At 36.2% G+C, this 14,831-nt stretch overlaps 1 protein-coding gene across 1 annotated transcript in view; it reads left to right on the forward strand.

The window, feature by feature from the left end:
* Positions 1-14,831, forward strand: part of SEC24B (SEC24 family member B) — a 45,745-nt gene that overhangs the window by 7,200 nt on the left and 23,714 nt on the right. Inside the window, 3 exon segments of the mRNA XM_009327065.1 lie at positions 1,747-1,932; positions 12,159-12,239; positions 13,936-14,117. Of these exon segments, the coding sequence (XP_009325340.1) occupies positions 1,747-1,932; positions 12,159-12,239; positions 13,936-14,117 (449 nt within the window).

Below are 14,831 nucleotides of genomic sequence, written 5' to 3' on the forward strand. Positions count from 1 at the left end.
AGCGATAGGATGAGAGGAAATGGCCTCAAGTTGCGCCAGGGGAGGCTTAGATTGAACATGAAGAAAAATTTCGTTACTGAAAGAGTGGTTAAACATTGGAACAGGCTGCCCAGGGAAGTGGTTGAGTCACCATCCCTGGAGGTATTTAAAAGACATGTAGCTGAGGCGCTTAGGGACATGGTTTAGTGGGCATGGTGGTGTTGGGTCGACGGTTGGACTCGATGATCTTAGAGGTCTTTTCCAACCTTAATGATTCTATGTGACACTGACATGGCATTTAGCATGCTCGACAGCAGTGCTTGATGCTGCAAGCATTGCTATATTGACCTGAAGTGTGGAAAATGCCATAACACAATAAACAACTGTCTCTGATACAAAACCTGGGTAAGCACACTAATGTCGCAAAGAACTTCCCTTGTCTTGCATATCTTGCTTGAGGAAGCTGTGTAGCTACCCTAACAAGAACATTTCTGCTGACAGGTGCTGATGCTTCTGTGGGGAGTCTACAAGACATAATGTGTAGAAGCAGAGTACATTTCAATAGAAAATACTGTGTGTATGTACTTTGGAGAAATACATATTTTAATTTTGATTTTGATAACAGTTGTGAAAAAGCTGTATGTATGCTCAACATTATATTTGAACACTGCATAATAAATAAAAGTTCCATTAAGGTGGTGAAAATGTGTGGTGTTAATTTTAGATAATTTAGATAAACAGAAGGATTATTTTAAACTGTCTCTTCTTCCCCCTCTAAAGGAAGCCTCAACTTCCCCATAAAGTCCTTTCAGATACCAACTCCATTATTTAAGGAAAAGTCAGGGACTGTATGAACTACATTGCTATATGTGCAGAGGAAGCAAAGTTAATATTACATGTGCATCCTCTAGTGAATTCTGTAACTTTAAGTACTCTACAAATACAAACTGAATTTTGTTCTTGATTAACTTCTGTGTGTGTTTAGTGAGTAGTATTGGTCAAACCATTTCCTTTCTATTCTTATTTTTAACAGGTTGGTCTGTCAGTTTTTTTAGAAAGAATCATAATATCATGAATTTTCTCAATCTATAAACAAAGAGTGACCCTCTTAAAAGCTGACTTAATTGAAGTTATATTGTCCTTATCTGATAGGAATTTCAATCGGACTGCGTTAAATCTCTCAAAGCACTAATCTGACTTTTTTTAAGCAGATTATATCTAGTCCAGATGTTTAAAACACATCAGAAGTTCTGCAGAATATGCTTGATTGAAACAGATTGCTTGGAATACGGGTCTCATAATTGAGTACCAAAATTGCAAAGTGCCGGCCCTGTGAGGGAGGCAGAATACTGGTCTACTACACAGCTGACTTTCAGGTTTCCTGCCTGTAGGAGGAATATTGGGAGGGAGCTATCCCACATGGACTGCGTTCCTCTTAACTGGGAAGAGGAACATGTGAAAGCATGGAGTTGTGGGGATGGATCAAAAATGGATCAATTTAGCTTCTGTTTAATCTTGACCTTACTATATCGTGCTTTCCTTTTTGCTGTTAGCTGTCAGAGCAATTTGTTCATTTTAATGGAGTTTTTTGAAATTAAATACCTATAATGTTAAAACAACCAACTTTTTTGTATGTATTTGTTTGAAGGAATCTCTCTTTGAAGTACTGTATTGTTTTTGTAGTTATTGTGAAATCAAATGTGATTGCTTGCATTGTGTAATTGTCTGTGCAAATACAAAGAAAGTGTTCCTGCTTTCTGTTTTCAGGTGGCATTGATTCTTCACAGCCTGTGCACTCTGTGAGCCAGAGCATTCCATTTACCAAGCCTGGGGCTGGAACATCTGCTTCCTCTGCTGTGATCTCATCAGTAAGGACACCTGCTCCAAGCCTTTCTTCAGAGCCACGATCTTCACCCTCTGTTACACAGTCAGCAGAGTCGGCTCTTCAGGAAGGTACTAAAAGGGAATGGGAAGTTACAGTACAGACTTCTGCCCTGTTCCACATGCGCACATGAATGCTGAAAGCTTTATTGCTGCTCTTCTGCATTTGTCTGACTAGAGTACACCTCTTACATCTCATCAGGCTCCCTTAGTGTTCTTGTTTTGTACCACCTTGGTTCTAGCTTCTCTTAGCTCATCTGTTTGATTTCCTTTAGCCATATGTCATATTTGGCTTGTTTGCAGTCTTATATGTCTCTTCCTCAAAAAGCCCTTCTTTTAGTTCCCTTATTCTTCTAAAAAGCTGCTCAATATTTTAACTTCTTGGAAGAATGTCTTAAAAGTAGCATTTGTAATCAGTCTGTACGGAAAAATCAGGTGTAAGCTAGCAATTTTCTAGCGCTAACACTGGGCAACAGAGCGAGTCTGAGTATTGAATTCAAACCAATAGAATTGTTTTCTTATTCCCTAGCTGTAAGCTCCCATGGAAAGCTGCTGCAGGCAACTCTGTGGGAGAACAGAGGAGTTCTTGTGTAAGCTCCTTCCTATTCTGATGTTGGTAGCCTCCTGACAAAAAATCAGTTGGTTCTTGAGCCTTTTTCAGCCATGCTAATTCTGCCCTGATGTTTTGACTTGCCTCTTGACTGTTACATGTTTCTGTATCTAGTATTCCAAATCTAATTTACTGCGCTGATTTTATTTTATTTTTTGGCTGTGTTTTCTCTTGGTAATTTCAGAATTTTAAATTCTTATGGAAAAAGAACTCCGTGTGTGAGTTCGAAGTAGGCATTAATTTTGTCCAGAACAGTGTGATGTGTCTAGTGTTCAAAATAATTCTCAAAAGCATGGTGTGTGACTGCCACAGCGTGTTTTTTATTCTTAAATTTCAAAGTCCTCTGACATAAATGTCTAAATTTCCCCTTTTCCTCCATTTCCTCCTTTTTCTGGTGGAGTGGAGAATGTGAAGAAATAACTTGTCTGTGAATCAGCTCTGTATATCTTACAGGCAAAAAGATAATTCTTCATTGCTATAAAGTCCTACAGTATACCATTTTAAGGAAAATGATAAATCAGTTTTTGGAACTGTGCTTGGTTCTTGCACAGTTTTATAGTTGACTTTGGCACTGGGTAGAATTTGTAGTGTAGATGTGCTTGCTAGAAAAAACTGTTGCTTCATCTTCCAAAGAAATCGCATAACCATGTTTCTAATGAGAGAAAGTATTTTAGCTGTTTAACTGTGCTTGCCTTGATGTGCAATATATATTCATGCAGTGCAGTGATTCCTGTATAATGTGTCAAAGCTTGGTACACTAAATACAAATCACCGCAGTCACTGCTGAACTCTTCACTCCATTCAAATACTTCCATATAAGTGAAGGTTAATGCAATATGTAGCTGAATGAACACAGTTTAAAACCAACAATATACCTATGTTGGGAATATAAAGATCAGTCGTCAGGAGTTTGCATTGATCTAGTTGTTTTTACATTAATATAATCAATAATAAATCCATATACATGTCATCACACGTATATTTCTATGTTTAGATGGTATTTTTATGAGCATTAGAAGACTTCAAACTCTTTTCATTTAGTTTCATTTGAGGAGTCTGAAATGCATAATGTACCTTGCAATACCTTTTTATCAACAATTAAGTGTGATAACTTTATTTGTAGAAGTTAACCTGCTGAAAAAATAGAGTATTTGTCTGGGTTGTTAGAATTCCAAGTGTGTTTCTCATGCAGAGATTAAATGGACTGATTTTTTTCTTTATTACAGAGTAGTGTTGTCTACATGAAAGCATTCTGGAAAACCAGTTTGAATTAATTTTTAAAGTGGATTTCATTGTTTGAAGCTCCTGTGTGGGCATTCCTATACAGAATTAAAATATTCTAATTGTTTACTTGGCTAAGTTCTAACAGGACAAAAAACTTAAAATGTATTAAAGCCTATTTAATCTTACATAAATATCCGTACAGATTTAATGCGTATAAACTAATTTACTTGAAAGCGGCATGCTAGAGATAAACTTTGAGAATGTGTGTCCTGTCTGGATGTTTTTTGTAGACTGCCTTAGGTTTTATGTTGATGACAGGAGCTGATGAGTAAATGAAAACAATTTAAAGCAAAAAGTTTAGGAATGGAGAAGAGGAGGGTTCATTTTGTAAGAACTACTATTTGTAATATTAAGATCTTAGTGCCGTAGTAAATTCATTGAAAACATGAGGGTTATGGGTGGAGCGCCAGTTAAAGAACTTCGGAATATTGTTTGTTTTTCCATGTGTTTTTTTCATTTTTGGTGGGGCCTCCATTGTGAAACTTAAGCCACATAAAATGGATGCTTTATGTTTTAAAGTCTTTCATGGTATGGGTGATTATACTTAAAATACCCAAATAGCTGGTTTATTTCATAGGCAAATGAGTTCTTATCCCAGTTTATCCTTTTGTGTCCTCCCACCTACATTTCTAGGTGTCTGTAAAAGTGGGATAAAGCCTTAGAGTGCGATATTATTATATTACAGGTACACTGGTAGCGGGGGTTAGAAATTTCCAATCCAAGAAATTTGTGACAATTTAAATTATGTGGTTGCACTTCAAGCCAGACCTATGAAGTAATCTCACTCAAAATAAATAATGATTTCAAAATAAGCTTTTGCCGTTTTGAGAGTGGGAGATTTTAACATTATTAGCAACTCTGTAAAAGATACTAAGCAGAACTGAGTTGTCGCAACAGAAATCATCATGAGGCACGTGGTGGCACTTGGAACTGCTGTCTTCAGCCACCCATTTCTGCCCTTCAGTTGCTTTCTCCCCTGTGCTGGCCAACTGGTGGCGTTGCTGGGCAGTGAACCAGAATTGGAGGCTTCTCCACCTGAGAATGACTTTTTAACTAGGTTATTTTTCAGCCAGATCAGTTCTCAGGTTGTTTTTGTGGCTGGACAGTTGTGCTAGCACAATGTAGGAGTATCCTAAAGGCAGACATTTGTAGTACTGCTGGCAACGAAAATAAAACATCTATGCAAACTCATAAGGCTGGTAAGAGTCAAACCAGCCCTGCCTCCAGAGGATTCATAGTGACTTAGTTCCTGATTCCTGAACTTCCGTGTCACTAGCATATTTTTTTAATCTCTCTTTCTGTATTCTTTCTGAACACATGCATCCTTTATGTATGTGACCAGTGACTGGAAAAGGGGAAGTTTTAGCAGTACAAGCTTGTTTGGAGTCTTTGGAATGTTTTTTGGAAAACAAAGTAGCACTAGTAGAATGACTAATTCAGTCTTTTTCTCTCATCTGCCCGTGCTTGCAATTTTTGCATTGGCATGCCCTTTCCAGTTGATTTACTTTCTTTCTCCTCCTATCTGTGTACATGGTCTTTGTTAGAGGTCTGTCTTTGTGCTGTCACACTGTACCCATCTTCTTTTACTTTGGCTCTCTGTGTTACAGTCCATCTCTTCTTGTCATCCTGACTTTTTTTTCCCTTTTACTTGCATGTTAATTATTTTAAGTTGTTTTTTCTCCTCCACAATAATGCAGTTGTTCTGTCTTATTCCTTGGTAGCTCTCACAGGCCTGGAAAAAGACGTAGTCTCTTTGGCTGTAGTCTGGTTTTGCGCAGAGAATGGTTTTCTTGTATCCTCCTTATCAAGTGCATCCAGGAGCGTTCATAAAAGATGGGACTATGAATCACTTGAGTTAGTCCTGTGTTTTAGCAGTATAGAGGAACTGAAGCATTGTACCTCCTCAGTTGCACTTGGGTTGATTTTGTCTTCATCATTGTGACTACTTGTATTGTGGAAAAACTTGACTGGAATTGTAGGAGTATTAATGCACTAGATAAAGTGAAATAATGTCAGTCTCTTCTTGCACTAACCTCTGTATGAAAATTCAGCTTCTCAAGAATGTTGTGATAGGATTTTGCTCTGTTTTCTTTTTACTTCCACTGTTTGAATAGAGACTCTTCACCTTGATTTTGTTGTTTTTTCTTAAGTGAAATTGAAGTGGTTCACTTGTTTTCATTTGCTAACCCTTTTTTAATAAGCCATGAAACTAACAGTGTTTTTAGCCCATAGTTTAAATAAAATAAAGGTTGATATAGTCGATTTAAGTTGTGGATGGGGGGGCTTATTAATTACCATGATGGTTTCAGATTATGCATAACATACAACACTTCTGTAGTGCTTTATAATGTTAAAATAAAGAACACTAATGGTGCCACAGTGCTTCTACAGGGAAAAAAATCCCAAACTCTAAAGAGTCTGAAAAATTTTGAAGAGTTTTGACAAATGAGGATATTTTCTTGCTATAGCAATTTATTGGATTGCTAAGAGAGAAACAGTGGTCACTTGCATTTATTTAGGATGTCTCTACCTAACTACAAGAATATTTAAAATCCTTGCTAACCCTGCCCTGTGACAAGAGAAACTTAAGATTTCTTGGAGGTGCTGGAGTTGCATCAATAATGAGTAATGTAGGAAATTAATTATAAGCTATTGCTGCATGCTATACTCTGTTTTAAAATGGTATGTGTATGTGTTGCTTTTGTGTATTGTTCATATATTTTTAGAGTAGATACTGTAAAAAACAAACAAAAAAAGGACAAAAAAACCCACTACCAAAAACCTTACAGATTATGGTTTGGAGGTGACAGTGGTAACAGTGGTTGCATTGTCACCAGACCTTAAAAGTGGATAGTGTATTTACATGCTTAAATATGGATCTGCACCTGAATTTAGGCACTAATTTAAAGATTACACTAACCAAGTTTTCGGGTTTACCTAGCTTAAATCTTACGGACTGTGTTGCTGAGGTATATGTTTGTACTCTCGCATGTTGCAGCAGCAGTATATTTAATTAATTTCTGACAGTGTTCAGAATTCCAACATGAATTATTCCTGTCTTAAAAGGGGCAGGTGTGCCAAGCAAAAGTTTAATATTAATGTTTTCATAACACAATTTGAATTTATCTGGGAAGGAACTCATTTATTTCTATATATTAACTTACAAAAGTACTCCAGTGGACAAACTGATATGAAATACATATCTAGAAAGTCTGTGTGTGTGTTTAACTTCCTGATATACATGCGCATACACACATATATTAAAAAAATCTCCTGCTAACTTCCATGTGCTACTAATACTTTGCTAAATTAGCCCACTAAAAACCGCTTCTGCTGTACTGCTCATATAGGAACTATAGTTCTATAGTCTAGGGTTGTAGATTTAACTTTTTGCATGTTGGGATTTTCTCTAGAACGGCTGATTTCTCTCACTTTTAATATGATGATTTGTGACTTTCGTTTCTCATCTTTCCTGTCTGTCTGACTCTTATGTTTGTGCTTTCCACTTCACAGGCATGCAGTATGGTGGATATGTTAATAATCAAGCTAGCTCTGCACCAGCTCCCTTGTCATCAAGTTCAGATGATGAGGAAGAGGATGAGGAGGATGAGGAAGCAGGTTGGCTTTAGCTTTACACCAGTATCTTGTTCTCTTCCTACTCAAGTTTTGTTCCGTATTTCCATCCCCTGAAACTTTTTTCCTTTAAGACAAAACGTCACTCTGACTTATCATGTATCAGGTTAACTAGAAATTTCCCAGCTGTTATTAGTATAGTAAACAAAAACGAGTTTAGTAGTGGTCAGCAAATGGTCTTTTTTTGCCATATAAATATCAGATGTTCTATGTATCTAACAAAGTGGTATTCACAACTTGCAAGACTCCCATATTTTTAATATTTTGATTTGCAGTAGTTTCAAACTCTTAACTGAAGATAACTAGCTCTAGATAATTGCTTATGTTAAGCAACTAGATGCCATTTGTATGGTTACATTAAACAGTGTTTACCTTGTCTCTCATTTTACATATAAGGAACTCTTACAATTAAGGTAGCAAAGTAAATATTGAACGGTAGTAAGTGTGCTTTTTAAGACAGTAAATTAATCCGTGCTGCTTTTTTTTCTCCTCCTAAGGTATGTCTGTATGTTCGGGCACATAGGTTCAGTTTTAACCTGCTTACTTTGTAGGGAACTTAAAAAGTTTGTTTACTTTTTTTTTAAGAAGCAGTTTGTCCTGATTTATTGAAACGTTACATTCTTGGTTGCAAGGATTCTGCCTGTATTTTGTCAGAATGGCCTGGTTTTGTGAGTTTGTTTCTTACCCACCCTAGTTTCTTGGATGGTAACTTTTTTTTTCCCTAACTTAAAGAAAAGTCTTTACAAGCTATATATGAGTGGTAACAATGTAAAAAGCTTTTTGAGATTAAACATTAGACTTTTACCCTTGTTGATAGAGGGAAGTAATAGCACATACCTTGTGCTGATATAGTACTCCCATTTGTGTGTGCTGGCTTTGAGTATTAATTTGGGATAGCAAACTTTTGTAACTTTTCCTTTAAGCTTATAATTCATATTGTAACTAGGCAGAAAAAAAAATCAGTGCTACATAATTCTGAGCTTTTTATTAAAATAATTAAATAAAAAAACTAGAATACTGTGAAAATAGCTTACTGCACTCTTACTGACCTAATGAAGAATGGAGCAAAACAATTATGATACCCAGGTCATAATTAAGAACAGTGTGATGGGTTCATGATATCAATTTGAATAATATCGATTCAACTGTTACGTTGAATTATTAGTAGACCATTAGAAGAAAATAGTTGCTGCTGTTCTTTTTCCAACGAGGAAGGCATTTTCAGCCAAAGACACTTGTCATTGTTCCAACCAGAGAAGGACAATATTTGGAGGGTGCAATAGTATCAATATAAGTGATATTATTACCCCCACCCCAATGCAGCGCAAGTATTAGGACACTTTGCATATCCTGTGTAATTCTTGCTATTTCAAATTATTGGTTCAGTGTCTTTACTTTTTTACCCTTTCTGTGGTAACACATTCGATCTTTCAACAGGCTTGAGTATTAGTATTAAATTATGCATAGTAACTCTTGAATAACTCTTCTTTTTAAATCTAAGGATACTTCCTAATTTTAGATACCAGTTTTTTTTCTAATGCTATGAGTCTAATTAGACTTTACCAGCTAGAAAACAATTCCACTTTGGGATATAAACTTTGCTTTGGCTGTTGCAATGCAGCTGCTGTTTGAACTCTGCTTTCTAAAGAATAGGCTAAAAAAGCCAGGAGAGCATTTTGGGGTTTTTTATTGCAGGGCTACCTACTGAATTTTCTGCAGATAATTATCTTTGCCTAATCCCATTCCAAGGTTTCTGTCAAAGGATATGTGAGATTTTTTTTTTTATCAATTGCAACCTTTGTCTCCTTCCTTCGTTCCCTAAATCTACCAGACACAAAGTTTTCATACTCCCTATCATCTTTCTCTCTCAAGTTCTGTCCTTTGCTAAAGCCTGTAGCCTTTGAGCTATCATTGTATTAAATTTATCTTATGCAAAAGAGTGAAAGGGCACCCACGTTCAATATGTAGACTACCTGATTAATAAGCATCCTGTTTTACGCCTGTCACCAGGAGTTGATGTAAATCCTAAACAGATTCTGTACACAAGTTTCTAGCTCAGGCTGTGCCAGTGGTTTTATGAAAAATAGGTGTTGGATATCTGGTTGCTTGTGTTTGTGTAGCTTCTCAATTTTTTGTCACTCTTACCAGTTAGATCTTTAACTATGTTGCCAAAGAGTTCTTGAAAACTCTGAAAGCAAAAGTTATATTGGTAAAATGATTACTTAATTGTAAAAGCCTGTCATAAGTATTACTTTTGTCTAAGCGGTGTTTTCTAATTTTTTTCTTTATAAAACATTTTTTTTTCTGTCTTCCTAATATGTTCTCTGGTCTGGTGCTTATTACACTAAAGTAAACTGACAGCTGTTGTAGCTTAATTTAAGCATAGGAAAACTGTTGTTTAATTTTGTAGAAGTTCCTGTGTTGTTTTTTTATTGATGGAGAATCTGTGAGATTTCCATGACACATGTGACCAGCTTAGAGTTTGAAGCTACTTTTGGTCTGCAGGAAACTCTACAACTGACTGTTTTTGAGTCAACTATTTGATTTCCAGTGGAGAGTAGAACAGGGCACATCGTAATTCTTGTAGGCATTGGGACTCTGACAGTTCTCAAGAATACGTTACAAATTTTGAAAGTTCTTTAGAAACAAAGACCTTAAGTGAAAGGTCTTCAGTAAGTATACGGGATACTCAGTAATAGGATTCACTTTCTTATTTTAAGTTAGGCAGACCTTGTTTGTGTTTCAAAATATGTGAGACTATACTTTCTGACTAAAACTTTTCTGTATGTCAGAAGTGATGCATAGATTTTTTTTTTTGTAGTAGAAGTACGACTAAGTTGCATTCTTTTTACTTACAGCATGCTTTTAAAATATATTCTTTCATATATTTGTCAAATTGGTTTCTCTTAACTTTTCCAGCAGAGCTGGGGAAGTATATAATATTTCTTCTTTGCAACTCACTGTATCATTAGTATCTTCCTAGTGAAAAGAGCAAACTCATTTTGTATGGAATTATATTATAGATGTATATAACTTTATGAATACAGTCTACTGTGGGAAAAACTCTGTAAAGAGTGACATAGTGGTTAAATCAGAAAGCTTGAACTAGTGTCTTGTATGTTCGCAACTGTGCTTATATCCTCTTAGTATTTTTTTGAAATGCAGAACTAACTTCTGGTCAGACAAGAAAAACTTCTTGAAAATTCTTAAGTCTTGATCTTGTTGACCTAATAAAAGTATATTTTGGTTTTTCTGTAGTAGGACTTACCAAACCTTTAAAAGCTGTGTTCCTGCACAGGGAAGAAAATAACGAATCCTGTTCCATTCAGTTTCTAGAACAGAAAGAAAAATAAAATTTGGTAGGAAAAGAAATCTTGCAATTATGTTCTTAGGTATTATTTTTTTTTAAATGTTTTGGGGGGGGGTTGGGAATTTACAGTGAAAAACAATCTGAAAACTAACATTGTATGAGTTTCACGTTGTTAATATATTATTTAAAATAAAATCTATTGTTAGTGCTATAGTTTTTTGGAATAGTCTTTCTATTTCTTAGCTGAATGCTTTAAAGGCAAAATGCTCAAAAATAATCTACACAGTCATGATGTTGCCGTGGTATTAATGTGTCCCAAATGTCAGTGATGTTATGTTTCCATATGCAGGAGTCTCTTTACTTGGATATCTCAATTGAAGGGGGATCAGATCTCAAATGTTCCACCATTGAAGTTCTCCCTTGAAATACTTTCAGCTTCACAATGGGTTGTGTGGTCATGGTTGATCCTTCTGAGTAGAACAGCATCAGTAAATGTCTTTTTGAGTCCGTTCTGCCACAAAAGTGGTATTTCAAAAAATTTGTCTTTTTTGAATTATTTAAATATGCTCTTTCTTTTCTGTCGCACTTCATGGCTTGGGGTGTTTTAAGGAGCAGGTACATTTAATCTTCTTGGACCTGTTTCTTTGGAAATGTATGTGAAATAGCAGTGGAAGAAATGTTTTTAAATATATTTTTGTTTGCAATGTTTTACAGTAAGATATTCGATACATGCGTAGGGTGAACTAAAAATTAAGCATTAGGAGTCTCTTCAGTACTAACAACTATATATGTGCCCATGTGCTTTTTTACTTTTGGCTAGTTAACTTTTGTTACTTATTTTTAGGTAGTTACTTTTTACATAGTTACTTCTGGCTACCAAAAGTAACTTTTTTCTGACTGAAGCTGAGACTTCTTGTCAATGTTCAATGGAAAATAGAAGCTTTACCTTGAAAACAAAACAACAGCACAGAAAGGAGGAAAGAGTTAAATACTTGTCAGTTTTGCTGGAAGGTGGGGATGGTACATAATCAGTCTGAAGACAATGGGAATCTTCTGTTTGCAGTTGTGAAGGAAGTCACGATAGAGACTATTTTAAAAATGTTGTACATAACTTCAGTTGATGTAGTCTAGAAAGAACTTTTAGTTTAATAGAAAAATATTTTTTATTTCAAGAGACAACTTTTTTCATTGTTTTCGTCCTTTTCCCATTGATCTCTCTCTTGCTATTTGTTGGGCATGTGCTTGTTTGTTTGGGTTTTAATATGTTGATTGTTTATCTCTTCCTCCCCCTCCTCTTTGCAGTGGTAATAACTTTCAAGTCTTAGGGCTGAAGTGGTATTTTTTCCCCAGGATCTTTCTGGACAGTTTCTTACCAAAGACTTTTAGAAAAAAATTCTCAGTCTCTTCTCAAAAATTTGCCGCTTCTGAGGCACCTAACTTGAAATTATTTTCCTCCCCCAGCAATTGATAGTTCTTCTACTACAAGCAGTGCCTCTCCTGTTCTGAACAATTATGATGCCTTGGAAGGAGGTGGCTATCCAGGTAAGCAGTTTATTGCATGTAAATTCTGAATTGTTTGTTTAAAGACTTAAATGTTTACTGTTTATGATTTTTTTTTCTATTTCTGGTGGTGTTTATTGTTAATTAACAAGTAGGTGAAAGGAAATGCCTATGAAGAAAGGAGTGGGGGCAATCGTCAGAGAGAACATACCTCACTTTTTTAGTCACTTTTCACAGTTTTAGCACTGAAGTTGGATTAACCATTTAAAAAAACTTCCCTGTATCATAAGTCATACTTTCTATTGTAATATTGAGGGTAGTGCTGAAAGTATCCTCTGTGTGAAAGCAGGCATCTTTCTCTAGGTTATAATGTATGCCTGATTGTGTTGACATTAGTAGCTGATAGTAGTTGACACGCCACTGAAGTTTTGAGAGACTAATGATATCAGCTTGCAGAGATGCTTGGATCAGGTTATTTTCTTCTCTTTTTCTTCATTTAAAGAAAATGGCTGCTATTTTGCTCATTTTTATCTCTAAAAGTATCAGGAGTGTCAGGTTTGTTCTAAATGAACCTACTAGCAGACTACCTCAGACTTGAAATCTGTAGAGCTATCATACTGAGAGCAGGTGGAAAAGATGCTGTTCAGTGTAGGTATGTTAGCCAATATTTTGAATGATAATTGGATTAATTTGGGGGGCCTCCCCCTCTGGCTCTTTTGCATTGCTCTGGCCTCTGGGAATGTCACAGTAGTTTGCTTAGTTTGATGGGTTCCTGTGTAAAGTGAAATCTCTGTCAAGTAAAAAGCCGATATTGCTGTCCACATGGAGTCTAGCTCATGCAGTAAGGGTAGCAGAGGCATGGCTGCAGGATTACAAATTCTAATTTCTCAGGTAATAACTAACCATTTTGGTTCTGCTGAAGGCATATTCTAAAAATAACTTGTTCCTTTTGTTTTCCTTAAAGAGTAACAGGATCAACTTTAAATTTCATTGATCTGTTGATACTTTTTTTTTTTCTCCTGGAGTGCTCATGCCAAACGTAGTTTCTTGGTTGTTGGTTTATTCACCTGCCGCTTTTCCCTGTGGATTTTACCAAGCTTAAATTCTTCTGAAACCTAGCTTACATTTGTAGACATTTCTAAAGAGTAGTTTCATCTCTTTACAACTGTTAAGTTTTCTGTGAATTTAGGCCTATGTGTTACTTTCAATTTGGCATTTAAAAGTAGTGGGACTAAACTGTGCTGCAGGGGCTATACAGGAGGGACTTGCATTACTTCAAGAAAACTGTGTCTACATTTAGAGAATAGTTCTGTCGCTTTAGCCTTACATTTTAACAGTATTCATAAGCGGTAGAGGAGAGACTGAGCATGAATGGTCTCTCTTTGCGGTTTATATCAAGTGCAAATCTTGGAATAAAATGTGGTTCTAAGGGGGTTTTAGGTCTTTTTTTTTTTTTAATTCAGTTGAAATACTTTTTAAGTTGCTTTTTTTTTTTGTAAAATAGCATTTTGTTAGTAGTTACACAAGTCTATCTTCCCATGTATACCCCCTTTATCAGCATAATTGCAGTAATCTTCCTTGCTAATATATTTGGTCAGTGCAGATAAACAACTTGATGGATAATGCAAAAACTTATGAATGGAAGTGTTGTTTGTCAAGCACTTAGGAGTTTACATTTAAATTAAGAAAGAGCTAGTATGTATGTTCAATACCTGTGGGATTTCTTTTGTCCTTCTAGAGACACGTTCTGTGACCAGCAGCCCCGTTTCTGTTCCATCAGTCCCCCACACATCAAAAGCTTCTAAGCCCTTTGGTTATGGATATCCAACACTGCAGCCTGGCTACCAAAATGCAGCGCCACCTACTCCTGTGCAGCCCAGTAATCCAGGACACCATCCTGGGTTTCAGCACTATCCACAGGTTTGTGTTTTTAATTTAAAAGTTACTTCATGAATGATATATTTATTTTTTACATATTTTCATATTTTGTTTTTATAACTTCTGAGACAATAAACATTAAGTATAACATTGATGTCCTGCTCTGGATCTTAACTTCTTATTAGAAGGCTTTTGAGTTAAAATGTTAAGTGTATCTCCAAATAGTTAGGTTTAACAAGTTTGCTTCACCAGTTATTAGCAGCATCCACAGTTTTAAGGTTTGGTGTTTCAAAGAGCTGTGCTTTATTGATAGGAAACCACAAAGAAGCATAATGAAGTACTTGACCAGCTGATACATTTGATCAGAGCACTACTTATGGGCTATGATCTCAAGCATTAAATCACCTTGCGAGCAAGGCATGGCATAGCGTCCAGATGAAGGAGCTCTGTAGAGCCTGTGCTGGGTGTGTGGTGGAGCAGGCTGCATGTATCTGCTCTATTTTCCTGGTAAAGAGAGCACCAAACACCCAAGAAGTTGTGTACAGTCACCTGGCTCCTTTTGCACGTGTGGGTTACCCAAGAGCAGTGAAATCTGAAGAGGCGGCAGATGCTGAGGCAAAATACAAATGCTGAAGCAGTGCAGAGAAGTGTTATGTGTGAAGGGGTGTAGAAAATGAAGTGTACTGATTTACAAATCCCACTCTCTGAAAATAAGGCCCAGCTGACAGACGTATCGAAGCTGCTATTGTAGGTGAT

Source organism: Pygoscelis adeliae, unplaced genomic scaffold (genome assembly GCF_000699105.1).
Source record: "Pygoscelis adeliae isolate BGI_AS28 unplaced genomic scaffold, ASM69910v1 Scaffold87, whole genome shotgun sequence".
NCBI classification, from domain to species: Eukaryota; Metazoa; Chordata; class Aves; order Sphenisciformes; family Spheniscidae; genus Pygoscelis; species Pygoscelis adeliae.